Here is a 13,869-nt window from a genome sequence, read left to right on the forward strand (position 1 = left end):
TGGGGTGACGGGGATGATGACGCCATCGTTGACGTCAGCGGGATACAACCCCTCCCTTCCCATTCCCTTCCTTTTCTCCTCCTCTCCCCCGCCCCCCCCCCCCCTCCTTCCCACCCCCTCAGCGATGGATTGGACAGAAATGGATCTGTGGGACCGGACTGAGCCCCTCCCACCCCACAGCCCCTCCCCCAACCAAAAGGGGGCGGGGTTAAGGGGGAGCCCCATCCCACACACAGCCCCTCACCCAACCAGATGGGGGGCGGGGTTAAGGGGGAGCCCTTCCCCCACCACATGGACTTCAAGGGGGGAGGTGGTGTTTGGGGGGGGAGGGGCATGATGGGGTGGCCCCTCCCCCACCCCACTCCCCCCAGGTTTTACTGTTTGGTTGTTTTTTTTTTTTTTTTAGTTTGGTTTTTCTTTGGATTTTATTTTTTTCTGTGAATTTCGGGGTACTTTGGGAGGGGCGGGGGGGGGGAAGGAAATTGGGGGCGTTTTTAAGAAGAAAAAAATTTGCAAAATTCAAAAAAAAATTCAAAAATCTTTTTAAAAATGGGAAGGAAAAAAAAAAAACCAACATTTTCTGCCCCTCCCTCCCCCCCCCCCAGCGCTGGGGTTTTGGGGTTGGGTTTTTGGGGGGGGTTAATTTATTTGCGCCTCCCCTCCCCCCCCTTCCCCCATGACCCGGGTGGGGGAGGGGCGGGTGCTACATTTTTTTTTTTTTTTTAAGCTTTGTGTATAATTTTCTAAATTTGGGGGGGGGGGGGGTAGGGTGGGAATTTGTTTGATTTTGAGGGTTTCTTTTTTTTTTTCCGTGCCCCTCCCCCACCCTCCTCTCTTGCTCTCGCCCCCTCCCCCACCAACCCCCTCCCCCCCACCTCGCGCCTGTTTGGAACCTTCGGATTCTTTCACGTGTAAATAAAGAAAATATTATTGGAGCCCCTCCTCCACCCGTGGGAACTTCACCTCCCCCCTCTTTCCCCCACCCCCTTATTTCTTCCTTACCCCCTTCCCCTCCCACCATGGGACCCACGTTCCCCTCCCCCCACCCATGGGATTTTCCCTCTCCCCCCCATGTTTTGGGGGCCCCCAAAGTGGGGCTGGGAGGTGGGATTCTGCCCTAGAGGGGTCTTCCTGCTCCATAGAGGGCTCTTCTTGCCCCAGAGGTGAATCTTCCTGCCCTGTAGAGGGGTTTTCTTGCCCCATGGAGGAGTCTTCCTGCCCTATAGAGCTCCATGCCTGTGGTGATGCCACTGCCCTACACTGTGTCATTCCCCTGCCCCACAGCCCCCCCAACAACCGGGGCTGGAGCAGTGGGCAGTTTTATTAGAGCTGGAGCTACTGTGGGTCACAACTGTGGGGCTGCGGGGGGGGAAACGAGGGGGATGTTGGGGACACCAGGGGTTGCTGTGGGGTAACACGGGGGGCAGAGCCTGCTTGGAGCTGTGTGCAGTGGGGCAGGAGCTTGCTCAGGAGCTGGCCTGTGGGGAGAGAAAAGGAGGGGTGAGTGTGGGGCTGGGGTGACCCCAATGTTGGGGGGGGGGGATGACGACACACTTAGACGTTACCTGCAGTGGAGGGAAGTAAGTGCCCTGCAACACAGAGATGGGGTCAGTGTCACACAAGGGCACCCCAAAGCACCCCCAAACCTTGAGGACCCACATAAGACCCCCCCCACATTCACCTTCTTGCGCTTGTAGAAGATGAGCCCCACCACGATGAAGATGAGCCCCAACACGAAGCCCCCGATCCCCGTCAGCATCTTGCTATTGCTGCCATCCATCACCTCTGGAGAGCCAAAATTGGGGGGGGGGGGTGTGTGTTAAGTTTGGGGTTCCCCCCCTCGACACCTTCATTTTGGGGGGTACCAGCTGGGTTTGGGGTGTCCGTACCCCAATGGATGATGCTGGGCTGCTGGAGGCTGACGTGTTCCACCTGGCAGGTGTAGGTGTCGCCGCGCTGCGGGGTGGTTTCCAGCATCACCAGCACCTGGTAGGTCCAGTCGCCGTTCTGGATGACGTCGGTGGACACCACGTGCTGCAGCTCCTCGCGCCCGTTCTTGAACCACCGCACCTCGATGGGCGCCGGGTAGAAGTCGCTCACGGCGCACGCCAAGCGGTTGGTCTGCGGCGCCGAGCTCGACTGCACCGGGAAGATCTCGACCTTCGGAGGCACTGTGGGGTGAGGGGCAGAGTGTCCCGGGCACCCGAGGTGGTGGCGACCCAATGCGTTCGTCGACCCAACAATGGGCAACCCAATGCGTTGGCCAACCCAGTGGTGCTCAACCCGGTGTTGTACGACCCAGTGTGTTCACCAACCCAACAATGGGCAACCCAATGCGTTGGCCAACCCAATGGTGCTCAACCCGGTGTTGTACAACCCAATGTTTTCACCAACCCGACAATGGGCAACCCAAAAAGGGGCAACCCATTGTGTTGGCCACCCCAATGTGTTCATCAACCCAACACTGGGCAACCCAACAATGGGCAACTCAGCAGGTTGGGCAACCCAATGTTGTACAACCCAATGCATTCATCGACCCAACAATGGGCGACCCAACAATGGGCAACCCAATGTGTTGGCCAATCCAACACTGGGCAACCCAATGTTGTACAACCCAATGCGTTCATTAACCCAACACTGAGCAACCCAATGTTGTACAACCCAATGTGCTCATCAACGCAACACTGGGCAACCCAATGTTGTACAACCCAATGTGCTCGTCAACGCAACACTGGGCAACCCAATGTGTTGGCCAATCCAATGCTGGGCAACCCAATGTTGTACAGCCCAAAGTGTTCATCAACCCAACGTGTCGGCCAATCCAACACTGGGCAACCCAACGTTGTACAACCCAATGCGTTCATCAACCCAACAACGGGCAACCCAATGTTGTACAAAGGTGGCAAAGCCAACGTTCTGCCATGGACTCACCTCTCCGATCTACGGTGAAAGGTTTCAATATCCCATAGTTGTGCCGGCAGACTGTGTCCACCTCAGCCCTTCTCTGCTCCAGTTCTTCCACAATGCCGTTGTGGTACTTGGCTTGGAACTCGCCCTCGGGGTTGTCGCCCACATAGTGCCCCACATCGCTGTCAAAGTGCATGTACTGCTCCCGGTTGTAGATCCACCTCCCCAGTAACCGGACGCGCTCGCTGCCGTTGAGGAACTGACACTCGAACTTATACACCCCCTGGAAGATCCCTGTTGGTGCCGGGTGTTGGCTCAGGGGGAGCGGTTCCCCCCCCCTCGCCATGTCCTGGGGGGGCACAGGAGGGGCCAGGAGAAGGGGGGAAGGCAGGGACAGAGCCCACAAAGAGCCAGCAAAGAAAGACCCCCCCCAAACCCCAACAAACGCCCCCCAAAACCCAACAAAGACCCCCCACAAAGACCCCAAACCCCAACAAAGACCCCATGAAGACCCCGCAAAGACACAACAGAGACCCCCCCAAACCCCAAAGATTCTAACAACCTCCCTCCAAAGACCCAACAAAGAGCCCCCCAAACCCCAAAGACCCCCAAAGACCCAACGAAGACCCCCCAAACCACAAAGCCCAACAAAGACCCAACAAAGAGACCAAAAAAGACTCCCAAAGCCCAACAAAGACTCAACAAAGACCCCCCAAACCACAAAGCCCAACAAAGACCCAACAAAGAGACCAAAAAAGACTCCCAAAGCCCAACAAAGACTCAACAAAGACCCCCCAAACCACAAAGCCCAACAAAGACCCAACAAAGAGACCCCCAAAGACTCCAAAACCCAACAAAGACTCAACAAAGACCCCCCAAACCACAAAGCCCAACAAAGACCCAACAAAGAGACCAAAAAAGACTCCCAAAGCCCAACAAAGACTCAACAAAGACCCCCCAAACCACAAAGCCCAACAAAGACCCAACAAAGAGACCCCCAAAGACTCCAAAACCCAACAAAGACCCAACAAAGACCCCACCAAACTCCAAAGAACCAACAAAAACCAGGCCAACCCCCCCAAACCCCAACAAAGACCCCCCCAACACCCCCAAAACTCAACAAAGACCCCCCAAACCCCAAAGACACAACAAAGACCCCCCCAAACACCCCCAAAACCCCACAAAGACCCCCCCAAAACTCCCATTACCCCCAAAGACCCAACAATGACCCCCCCAAAGAACCCCCCCCAACCCCAAGGACACCCTAAAGACCCCGACCCCCCCCCCCCCGCCCCCCAGTGCCGTGGCTCCGCTCTCACCCGACAGCTCCTCGCCATGAGCCGGGGGGCTCCCAGTGCCACCAGTGCCACCAGCACGGCCCCAGCCGCTCCCAGCGCAGCCCCAGTGCCCATCGCGCGCACAGCGGGCTCCCCTTCCCAGTCAATGCGATCGCACGCACTGGGGGTCCCAGTGCCGGGACTGGGAAGCCCCAGGAACAACCAATGAGCAGCGAGGCTGGGGCGGCATCACCCGTTGCTGGGTAGAACAAGAGCGGACGGGGCTCCCGTCCACACTTGGTCCCCGTTGAAGCCGTCACCCCCCGGCTGCCACCATCACCCCCACGGCCACCAATGGGGCTCCCCCATCTCGGTGCCCCCCCCCCAGCGTTGTCGCTGACCCCAACCCCCCCTCTATGGGGTGCTGGGGGGGGTCAGGTCGAGGTTTAGACCCCAATGTGGTGCCCGTCGGGCTGTCTGCTCCATAGGGTACCCCGCGGCGCTGCTCTGCCTGGAGACAGATGAGTCATCAGCGGGGAGGCTTCTAATTGGTCGAGGGGCCTCAAGGGATGCCCTGGCATCCCCGCGTCGCCCCTTCGAGCATCTGGAGACGGGAGCGATGGCCGGAGGGCTGGGGATCGCGGCCCTGCTCCTGCTGCCGTTGGCTCTGTGGGGCACGACGGCTGTGAAAGGTGGGTGAAGGGTGGTGGGGTATGGGGCGGGGGGGGCAGTTGTGTGGGTCTGGGAGGGCCACGCTGCCCCATAGCGTGTGTAGGGTCCTGGAACCCAGCACTCAGGCTTAGGGGAGGAGGAAGGGGAAGGGGGTGGCTTGGGGATGCTCCATGGGGATGCTCCATGGGGATGCTCCTTGAGGGTGCTCCATGGGGATGCTCCTTGGGGATGCTCCAGGGGATGCTCCCTGAAGATGCTCTATAGGGATGCTCCTTGAGGATGCTCCATGAGGATGCCCCATGGGGATGCTCCTTGAGGGTGCTCCATGGGGATGCTCCTTGGGGATGCTCCAGGGGATGCTCCCTGAAGATGCTCTATAGGGATGCTCCTTGAGGATGCTCCATGAGGATGCCCCATGGGGATGCTCCTTGAGGGTGCTCCATGGGGATGCTCCTTGGGGATGCTCCAGGGGATGCTCCCTGAAGATGCTCTATAGGGATGCTCCTTGAGGATGCTCCATGAGGATGCCCCATGGGGATGCTCCCTGAGGATGCTCCGTGCCCCCTTCCCATTCGCAGTGGGGCACACGGTCATGCAGTCGGAGTTCTACCAGCGGGACGAGAGCAAGGAGCAGCAGGACAGCGAGTTCATGTTCGACTTCGACGGGGACGAGATACTCCACGTGGATCACGACTACAAGGAGACCGTGTGGCGCCTGGAGGAGTTCGGGAAGTTCGCCTCCTTCAAGGCCCAGGGAGCTCTGCAGAACATGGCCATCGGCAAGCAGAACCTGGAGATCTCCATTGCCCACAGCAACAAGTCCCGGGCCACCATCGGTAAGAGCCATCCCCCTTCCCTTTGGGAGGCCTCCATCGTTCCCGCGCGGAGCTGTGGAAGGAGGGCCCCAACCCCATTGTCCCCCCTCCCCTCCCAGTGCCGCCGGAGGTGTCGGTGTTCCCCAAGTACCGCGTGCAGCTGGAGGAGCCCAATGTGCTGGTGTGCGCCGTGGACAGGCTGTGGCCGCCGGTGCTGACGGTGGCGTGGGAGCGGAACGGGCAGGCCGTGAGCGACGGCATCTACAGGAGCGTGTTCTACCCGCGGGAGGACAACACCTACAGGCTCTTCTCCTACCTGACCTTCGTGCCCCAGCGCGGGGACCTCTACGTGTGCCGCGTGCGGCACAAGGAGATCCCCGAAGAGTTCCAGAAGGAGTGGGGTGAGGAAGAGGGAGGGTGGGAAGGGGAAGAGGAAGAGGAAGGGGGAGAAGGGGAGGAAGGGGGGATGGGGGTGAGGAAGAGGAAGGTGAAGAAGAAAAAGGTGGGATTGGGATGAGGAAGGTTGGACAGAGGGGTGAAGAAGAGGAAGGTGATGAAGAGGAAGGTGAGATAGGGATGAAGAAGAGGAATGTGGGATAGGGAGGTGAGGAAGAGGAAGGTGAGGAAGAGGAAGGATGGATGTGGGGGTGAGAAAGAGGAAGGTGAGGAAGAGGAAGCAGGACGAGGATGAGGAAGAGGGTGGTTGGAGGGGGGGGATACTCAACTCTTTTCTCTCCCCCTTCCCCCTTTTGCAGAACCCAAGGTGCCCCCCGCTGCCTCTGAGACCACCCAGACCGTGGTGTGCGCCCTGGGCTTGGCCGTGGGCATCGTGGGCATCGTGGTGGGCACCATCCTCATCATCAAGGCCATGAAGATGAACAACGCCCACAACCACAGGGGGGTCTTGTGAACCCCCAGCACCCCAAACCTGGCCCCTCCACACCCCTTTCCCCTTGCAGACCCCCAAGTGGAGACGAGGGGTGCCCTGCCCCACAGCTCCCCATGGCACCCGCCCCCCTTCACCCTCCTCTTTGCTCCTCTCCTGTGCTGCCTGGTAACTGCAATAAAGTGGGTTGGGGTTGATCCCACCACGAGGCCACTCTCGGGGTTGATCTATGGGGCAGGAACCTACCCCCACCTCTTGGGTGAAGCTTGGGGGTCCAGCAGCTTCTTTTCTAAAGAACCCCATGATGGGACGTGGGGCTCCTGGGTGGCTTCCTCGCACCCAAAGAAAGACGTAGAGGGATACCGGGAAGTTCTTCACTATGAGGCTGTTGGGACATTGGAACGGGTTGCAAGGAGAGGGTTTGGATGCTCCCTCCCTTCAAGGCCAGGTTGGAGCAACCTGGTCCAGTGGAAGGGGTTGGAACTGGAGGAGCTTTTTAAGGCCCCTTCACCCCAATCCATGGCTGGATTCGACGTCCTGAGGTCGGGCTTTAGGACCCAGCGGCGCTGGGCGAAGGCGAAGCGAGGCAGGGTCGGACCTGATTGAAGCCCGCTCGGCACAGGTCCGGGAAGTGCAGGGAAGGTCGGACCTGATTGAGACCCCCGCGTTGATTCGGCTGCTTCCGATACCCCCTTTATAAGGAGGGAGGCGGAGATAGCGGTGGGTGCGACGGGGTTGGTTTTGCTTTAGGTTTTAGTGTGTGCGAGGTCGCTCTGCCCCCATGTAGTTAAACCGCTGTAATTAGCGCCTGTAATTAATCTGCTATCCTTACCCCCCCGCCGCCCAAGTAAATGCCTGTGGGAAAAACTCCTTTTCCTTCAAACACGCCATAAACCCCTGCTTTCCACAGCAAAAAACACCCCGTTATATCTTTCTCCAGCCCCAAGTGCTGCCCACAGATGGGTTTGGGTTACTCTATGTCCACCCATTCGCCAAACCCTTTAGGGACCTGTTTCAGCTCCAGCCATTCCAATGGGAGCATCGCTGGGAAGCTGCTCTTTGCATTCCGAGATACACCTGGGTGTCACTAGGAAGGGGAAATGGGTGTGAGTGGTGCATAGGGGGTTTCCAGAAGGTTCCTCCCTCCCCCATGGAGGCTGTGTCACTTGTTACCAGGCAGAAAACAGTGATGAGACCTGGGGAGAAGGACTTGGTGTCCGGTGAGGAGAAGCTCAGTGTGATGGAATCTGGAACCACCCATGTCCTGGGCTGCATCCCAGGGTGCCCAGAGAAGCTGTGGCTGCCCCATCCCTGGCAGTGTTCAAGGCCAGGTTGGCCACAGGGGCTTGGAGCAAGTGGAAGGGGTCCCTGCCCGTGGCAGGGGTTGGGACTTAATGAGCTTTAAGGTCCCTTCACCCCAACCCATTGCGGGCTGCGACGTCCTGCGGTCGGGCTTTAGGACCCAGGACGCCGTTCGAAGGCAAAGCGCGGCGGGGTCGGACCTGATTGAAGCCTGCGTCTCCATCGGAGTGTGGTGCTTGCAGGGAAGGTCGGACCTGATTGAGACCCCCGCGTTTATTTGACCGCGCCCGGTCCCACCCTTTAGTGGGGTGCTGCTGCTGGTAGAGGGATCAGGGCTTGCGTATGCGGCAGGTAATTCCCCTCCCTGCAATTAATTCCTTGTAATTATTAAAGTTCCCCGGCCTAGTAAAGGCGTTTGGGAATAGCCACTTTTTCCTCAAACCCGCTATAGAACCCTGCTTTCCACCCTGAAAAACCCTCGTTATTTCTTTCTCCAACCCAGAGTGCTGCCTGTAGATCTCTTTGGGTTACTTTGTGTGCACCCATGGGTCAAACCTTTTCGGGACCGGTTTCGACCCCAGCCATCCCAATGGGAGCATCACTGGGAAGCTGCTTTTTGCTTTCTGGGATACTCCTGGGTGTCATTAGGAAAGGGGAAATGGCACAGGGTGCCCAGAGAAGCTGTGGCTGCCCCATCCCCGGCAGTGTTCAAGGCCAGGTTGGACACAGGGGCTTGGAGCAAGCTGCTCCAGTGGAAGGGGTCCCTGCCCGTGGCAGGAGTTGGAGCTGGAGCTCTAAATTCCCTTCACCCCAACCCGTTGCGGGCTTTGACGTCCTGCGGTCGGGCTTTAGGACCATGCGGCACTGTTCGAAGGCGAAGAGAGGCAGGGTCGGACCTGATTGAAGCCTGCGGCGCCACCGGAGTGTGGTGCTTGCAGGGAAGGTCGGACCTGATTGAGACCCCCGCGTTGATTCGGCCGCGTCCGTTCCCGCCTGATATCGGTTTCAGCGGCGGCGTTGTTGCTGCTGGTGGCCGCTTCGCGGTTGTGGTGCGGGGCGGATAGCTTCGCCTACGTGTAATTGAAGCAATGTCGTTAGCGCTTGTAATTAACTCTCTTAAATTATTAGAGCCCCCTGCGCTAGTAAATGCATTTGGGCATAACCCCGTTTTCCCTCAAACCCACTGTAACAGCTTGCTTCCACGCGAAAAAGCACCCGTTATTTCTTTCTTCAAGCCAGAATGCAGCACGTAAGTGGGCTGGGATTACTTTGTGTGCACACCGAAGGGGCAAACCCCTTTAGGACCGGTTTCGACTCTGGCCATCCCAGTGGGAGCATCACTAGGAAGCTGATCTTTGCTGTGGGAATAGTGGGTGTCACTAGAAAAAGGAAAATTGGTGTGAATGGTGCCTCCCTCCCCCATGGAGGCCGTGTCACTGGTTACCAGGCGGAAAGCAGTGATGAAACCTGGGGAGAAGTACTTGGGGTGTCGGGTAAGGAGAAGCTCAATGCGGCAGGGGTTGGAACTGGAGCAGCTTTAAGGTCCCTTCAACCCCAACCCATTGCAGGGTTCGACGTCCTGCGGTCGGGCTTTTAGGACCCAGCGGAGTTGGGCGAAGGCGAAGCGAGGCTGGGTCGGACCGGATTGAAGCCCGCGGCGCCACCGGAGTGTGGTGCGTGCAGGGAAGGTCGGACCTGATTGAAACCCCCGGTTTGATTCGACCGCGCGCGGTCCCGCCCTATGTAAGGCGGGAGGCGGTGTGAGCGGTGTTAGTGGAGGTGTTTCTGGTTTTGGGGCAATTGGGTTTGCGGTGGCGTGCAGGTAGATCTGTCCCGCTTATTTAGTACCCATAATAAGCTCACTATCATTTAACTCCCCTGTCCTTTTAAATGCATTTGGAAATAACTACTTTAACCTCAAACTCGCCACAAATCCCTGCTTTCCACCCCCAAAAACACCCATTAGTTCTTTCTTCGAACCAGAGTGCTGGCTGCAGATGGGTTTGGCTTACTTTATGTGCACCCATAAGTCAAACCCCTGTAGGACCGATGTTGACTACAGCCTTCCCAATGGGAGCATCACTGGGGAGTTGCTCTTTGCCTTCTGGGATACTCCTGGATGTCATTAGGAGAGGGGAAATGGGTGTGAATGCTGCCTCCCTCCCCCATGGAGGCCGTGTCACTGGATACCAGGCATAAAGCGGTGACAAGACCTGGGGAGGAAGATTTGGTGTCGGGTGAGGAGAGGTTCAATGTGGCAGGGGTTGGAACTGGAGAAGCTTTAAGATCCCCTCACCCCAACCCTTTTGGGGGCTTCGACGTCCTGCGGTCGGGCTTTTAGGACCCAGCTTCCTTGGGCGAAGGCGAAGCGAGGCAGGGTCGGACCTGATTGAAACCCGCAGCGCCACCGGAGTGTGGTGCGTGCAGGGAAGGTCGGACCTGATTGAGACCCTCGAGTAGATTCGACAGCGTGCTGTCTCGACCTATATAAGGCGGGAGGCGGTGTCACAGGGGGAGGTGGTGCTGTTTCTCTTGGTGTCGTCGTGTGCTGCAGGTACCTCCGCTGGCAGTAAATTCCCTGTGATCATTAAACTGCCCCAGCCCTAATAAATGTGTTTGGTCATTACCTCTTTTTCATCAAACTCACCGTAAAACCGTGTTTTCCACCCCAGAAAACACCTGTTTTTTGTCAAAGCCAAAGTGCTGCCCATGGATGGGCCCGGATTACTTTGTGTCCACTCATGGGAAAAACCCCTCTAAGACTGGTTTTGACTCCAGCCATCCCAATCGGAGCATCATTGGGAAGCTGCTCTTTGCCTTCTGAGGTACTCCTGGGTGTCATGAGAAAAGGGGAAATGGGCGCGAGTGGTGCATAGGGATTTTCTAGAAAATTTCTCCCTCCCCCACGGAGGCCGTGTCACTTGTTACCAGGCGGAAAGTGGCGATGAGACCTGGGGAGAAGGACTTGGTGTCCGGTGAGGAGAAGCTCAGTGTGATGGAGCCTGGAACCACCCGTGTCCTGGGCTGCATCCCAAGAGCATGAGCAGCACCTCTGAGGGTTTCCAGGCTGTATCCTGCGTCCAGCTCTGGGGCAACAGCACAGGAGGGGCGTGGAGCTGCTGGAGCCAGGCCAGAGGAGGCTCCAATGCCTAAAGGGGCTGCAGAAAAGCTAGAGAGGGGCTTTGGACAAGGGTCTGTAGGGACAGGCCAAGGGGAACGGCTTGAACCTGCCAGAGGGGAGACTGAGATGAGCTCTTAGGCAGAAGCTCTTCCCTGTGAGGGTGCTGAGGCGCTGGCACAGGGTGCCCAGAGAAGCTGTGGCTGCCCCATCCCTGGCAGTGTTCAAGGGCAGGTTGGACACAGGGGCTTGGAGCAAGCTGCTCCAGTGGAAGGGGTCACTGCCCGTGGCAGGGGTTGGAGCTGGAAGAGCTTTAAGGCCCGTCCACCCTAACCCATTGCGTGATTCGACGTCCTGCGGTCGGCTTTAGGACCCAGTAGTGCTGGGCGAGGGCGAAGCGAAGCAGGGTCGGACCTGATTGAAGCCCGCGGCGCCACCGGAGTCCGGTGAGTGTAGGGAAGGTCGGACCTGATTGAGACCCCCGCGTTGATTCGACCGCGTCCTGTTCCGCCATACCTGAGGTGGGAGGCCGTGTGAGCGGCTTCAGTGGCGGCGTTGGTGCTGCTGGTGCTTTCGGGGTTGCAGTGCACGGCAGGTAGCTCCCGTAGTTTGCGCTTGTAATTAATTCTTTATAATCATTAAATCTCCCTTCTCCTATTAAATGCATTTAGGAATAACCTCTTTTCCTTCAAACAAGCCACAAAACTCTGCTTTCCAGCCCCCAAAACACCCATTATTTTTCCAAACAAGCGCGCTGCCTGCAGATGTGTTTGTGTTACTGTGTGTGCACCCATAAGTCAGACCCTTTTACGACCAGTTTTGACACCAGCCATCCCCATGGGAGTATCACTGGGAAGCTGCTCTTTGCCTCTGGTATACTGGGTGTCATTACGAAGGGGAAACGGGCGTGAATGGTGTCTCCCTCCCCCACGGGGACCGTGTCACTTGTTACCAGGCAGAAAGCAGTGTTGAGACCTGTGGAGAAGGACTTGGTGTCGGGTGAGGAGAAGTTCAGTCTGGCTTGGGTTGGAACTGGAGGAGCTTTAAGGTCCCTTCACCCCAATCCATTACGGACTTCAACGTCCTGCTATCGGCGATGGGCGAAGGCGAAGCAAGGTTGGGTCGGACCTAATTGAAGCCTGTGGCGCTATCAGAGTCCGGTGCTTGCAGGGAAGGTCGGACCTGATTGAGACCCCCTGGTTGATTCTACTGCGTCCGGTCACCTCCTGTATAAGGCGGGAGGCGGTGGTAGCGGCTTCAGTGGCGGCGCTGTTCCTGCTTGTGGTAGCCTCTGAGTTTTGGTGCGGGGAAGGTAGATCCACTCCTCTGTAATTGCAGCACTATCATTAGCGCCTGTAATTAATCCCCTGAAATCATTAAACCCCCCTGCCCTAGTAAATTCTTTTGGACATACATTTTTTCCTTCAAATCCACTATAAAACCCTCCTTTCCACCCAAAAACCAGCAGTTATTTATTTCTCCAACTCAGAGTGCAGCCCATAGGCAAGCTGGGATTACTTTGTGTGCAGCCATGGGTCAAACCCCTTTAGGACCGGTTTCGACTCCAGCCATCCCAATTGGAGCATCACTGGGAAGCTGCTTTTTGCCTTCTGTGATACTTCTGGCTGTCATTAGGAAGGGGAAACCGGTGTTAATGGTGCCTCCATCCCCCACGGGGACCGTGTCACTTGTTACCAGGCAGAAAGCAGTGTTGAGGCCTAGGGAGAAGGACTTGGTGTCGGGTGAGGAGAAGCTCAGTCTGGCAGGGGTAGGAACTGGAGGAGCTTCAAGGTCCCTTCACCCCAACCCATTGCGGGCTTCGACGTCCTGCGGTCTGGCTTTAGGACCCAGCGGCGGTGTTCGAAGGAAAAGCGAGGCAGGGTCGGACCTGATTGAAGCCTTCTGCGCCAGCGGGGTCTGGTGCGTGCAGGGAAGGTCGGACCTGATTGAGACCCCCGCGTTGATATGACCGTATCCGGTCTGCCCAGTATAAGGCGGGAAGTGGCAGCGTGGATGTCAGAGGAGGAGTTGCAGCTGCTGTTTCTGGTGTTTTCGGGGTTGCGGTGCACGGCAGGTAGTTTCGCCCCGCGTAATTGGCTGCTGTAGTTAATTCCCTATAGTCCTTAAGCCTCCCCGTCCTATTAAATGCCTTTGGGAAAAGCCCATTTTCTCTGAAACCTGCTACAAATCTCTGCTTTCCACCTCTAAAAAAAAAAAAAAAAAAACAAACCACCCGTTATTTCTTTCTCCAACCCTATGTGCTGCCCGCAGACCTGTTTGGGTTAGTTTGTGTGCACCCATAGGTCAAACCCGTTTAGTGAACCGGTCTTGACTCCAGGCATCCGAATGGGAGTATCACTGGGAAGCTGCTCTTTGCCTTCTGAGGTACTCCTGGGTGTCATTATGAAGTGGAAATGGGCGTGAATGGTGCCTCCCTCCCCCATGGGGACCGTGTCACTGGTTACCAGGCGGAAAGTGGTGATGAGAAGGGGAGAAGCTCAATGTGGCAGGGGTTGGAACTGGAGAAGCTTTAAATCCCTTCACCCCAACCCATTGCGGGCTTCCACGTCCTGAGGTCGAGCTTTAGGACCCAGCAGAGTTGGGCGAAGGCGAAGCGAGTCAGGGTCGGACCTGATTGAAGCCCGCGGCGCCACCGGAGTCCGGTGAGTGCAGGGAAGGTCGGACCTGATTGAGACCCCCGCGTTGATTCGACCGCGTCCTGTCCCTCCCTATTAAGTCAGGAGGCGGGGAGAGCTGCTTCAGTGGGGGCGCTCCTGCTGGTGTGGTCGGGATTGTTGTGCGCTGCAGGTATTTTTAGCCCCTTGTAGTCCTTAAACCCCCACTGCCCTAGTATATACATTTGGGAGTAACCCATTTTTCCTCAAACGCACC

At 57.3% G+C, this 13,869-nt stretch overlaps 2 protein-coding genes across 2 annotated transcripts; one reads left to right on the forward strand and one right to left on the reverse strand.

Moving 5' to 3' along the window:
* Positions 1-1,451: 1,451 nt before the first annotated feature.
* LOC133264320 (class II histocompatibility antigen, B-L beta chain-like) lies at positions 1,452-4,319 on the reverse strand. Its single transcript, XM_061444268.1, is given in 7 exon segments — positions 1,452-1,478; positions 1,566-1,589; positions 1,682-1,785; positions 1,890-2,171; positions 2,932-3,201; positions 4,227-4,247; positions 4,250-4,319. Coding segments are annotated over 7 exon segments (783 nt in total). The 3' UTR covers positions 1,452-1,466.
* Positions 4,320-4,783: 464 nt separating this feature from the next.
* LOC133264322 (HLA class II histocompatibility antigen, DR alpha chain-like) lies at positions 4,784-6,765 on the forward strand. The gene is made up of 4 exons (XM_061444270.1): positions 4,784-4,876; positions 5,435-5,692; positions 5,791-6,072; positions 6,427-6,765. The coding sequence occupies exons 1-4, from the start codon at positions 4,804-4,806 to the stop codon at positions 6,579-6,581; spliced, it is 768 nt and encodes a 255-aa protein (XP_061300254.1). The 5' UTR covers positions 4,784-4,803; the 3' UTR covers positions 6,582-6,765.
* Positions 6,766-13,869: the final 7,104 nt, after the last annotated feature.

The sequence above is a fragment of the Pezoporus flaviventris genome, unplaced genomic scaffold, assembly GCF_033815535.1.
Source record: "Pezoporus flaviventris isolate CSIRO_AGI_PZ_B2104156 unplaced genomic scaffold, CSIRO_AGI_Pfla_v1 ptg000748l, whole genome shotgun sequence".
NCBI lineage: Eukaryota > Metazoa > Chordata > Aves > Psittaciformes > Psittacidae > Pezoporus > Pezoporus flaviventris.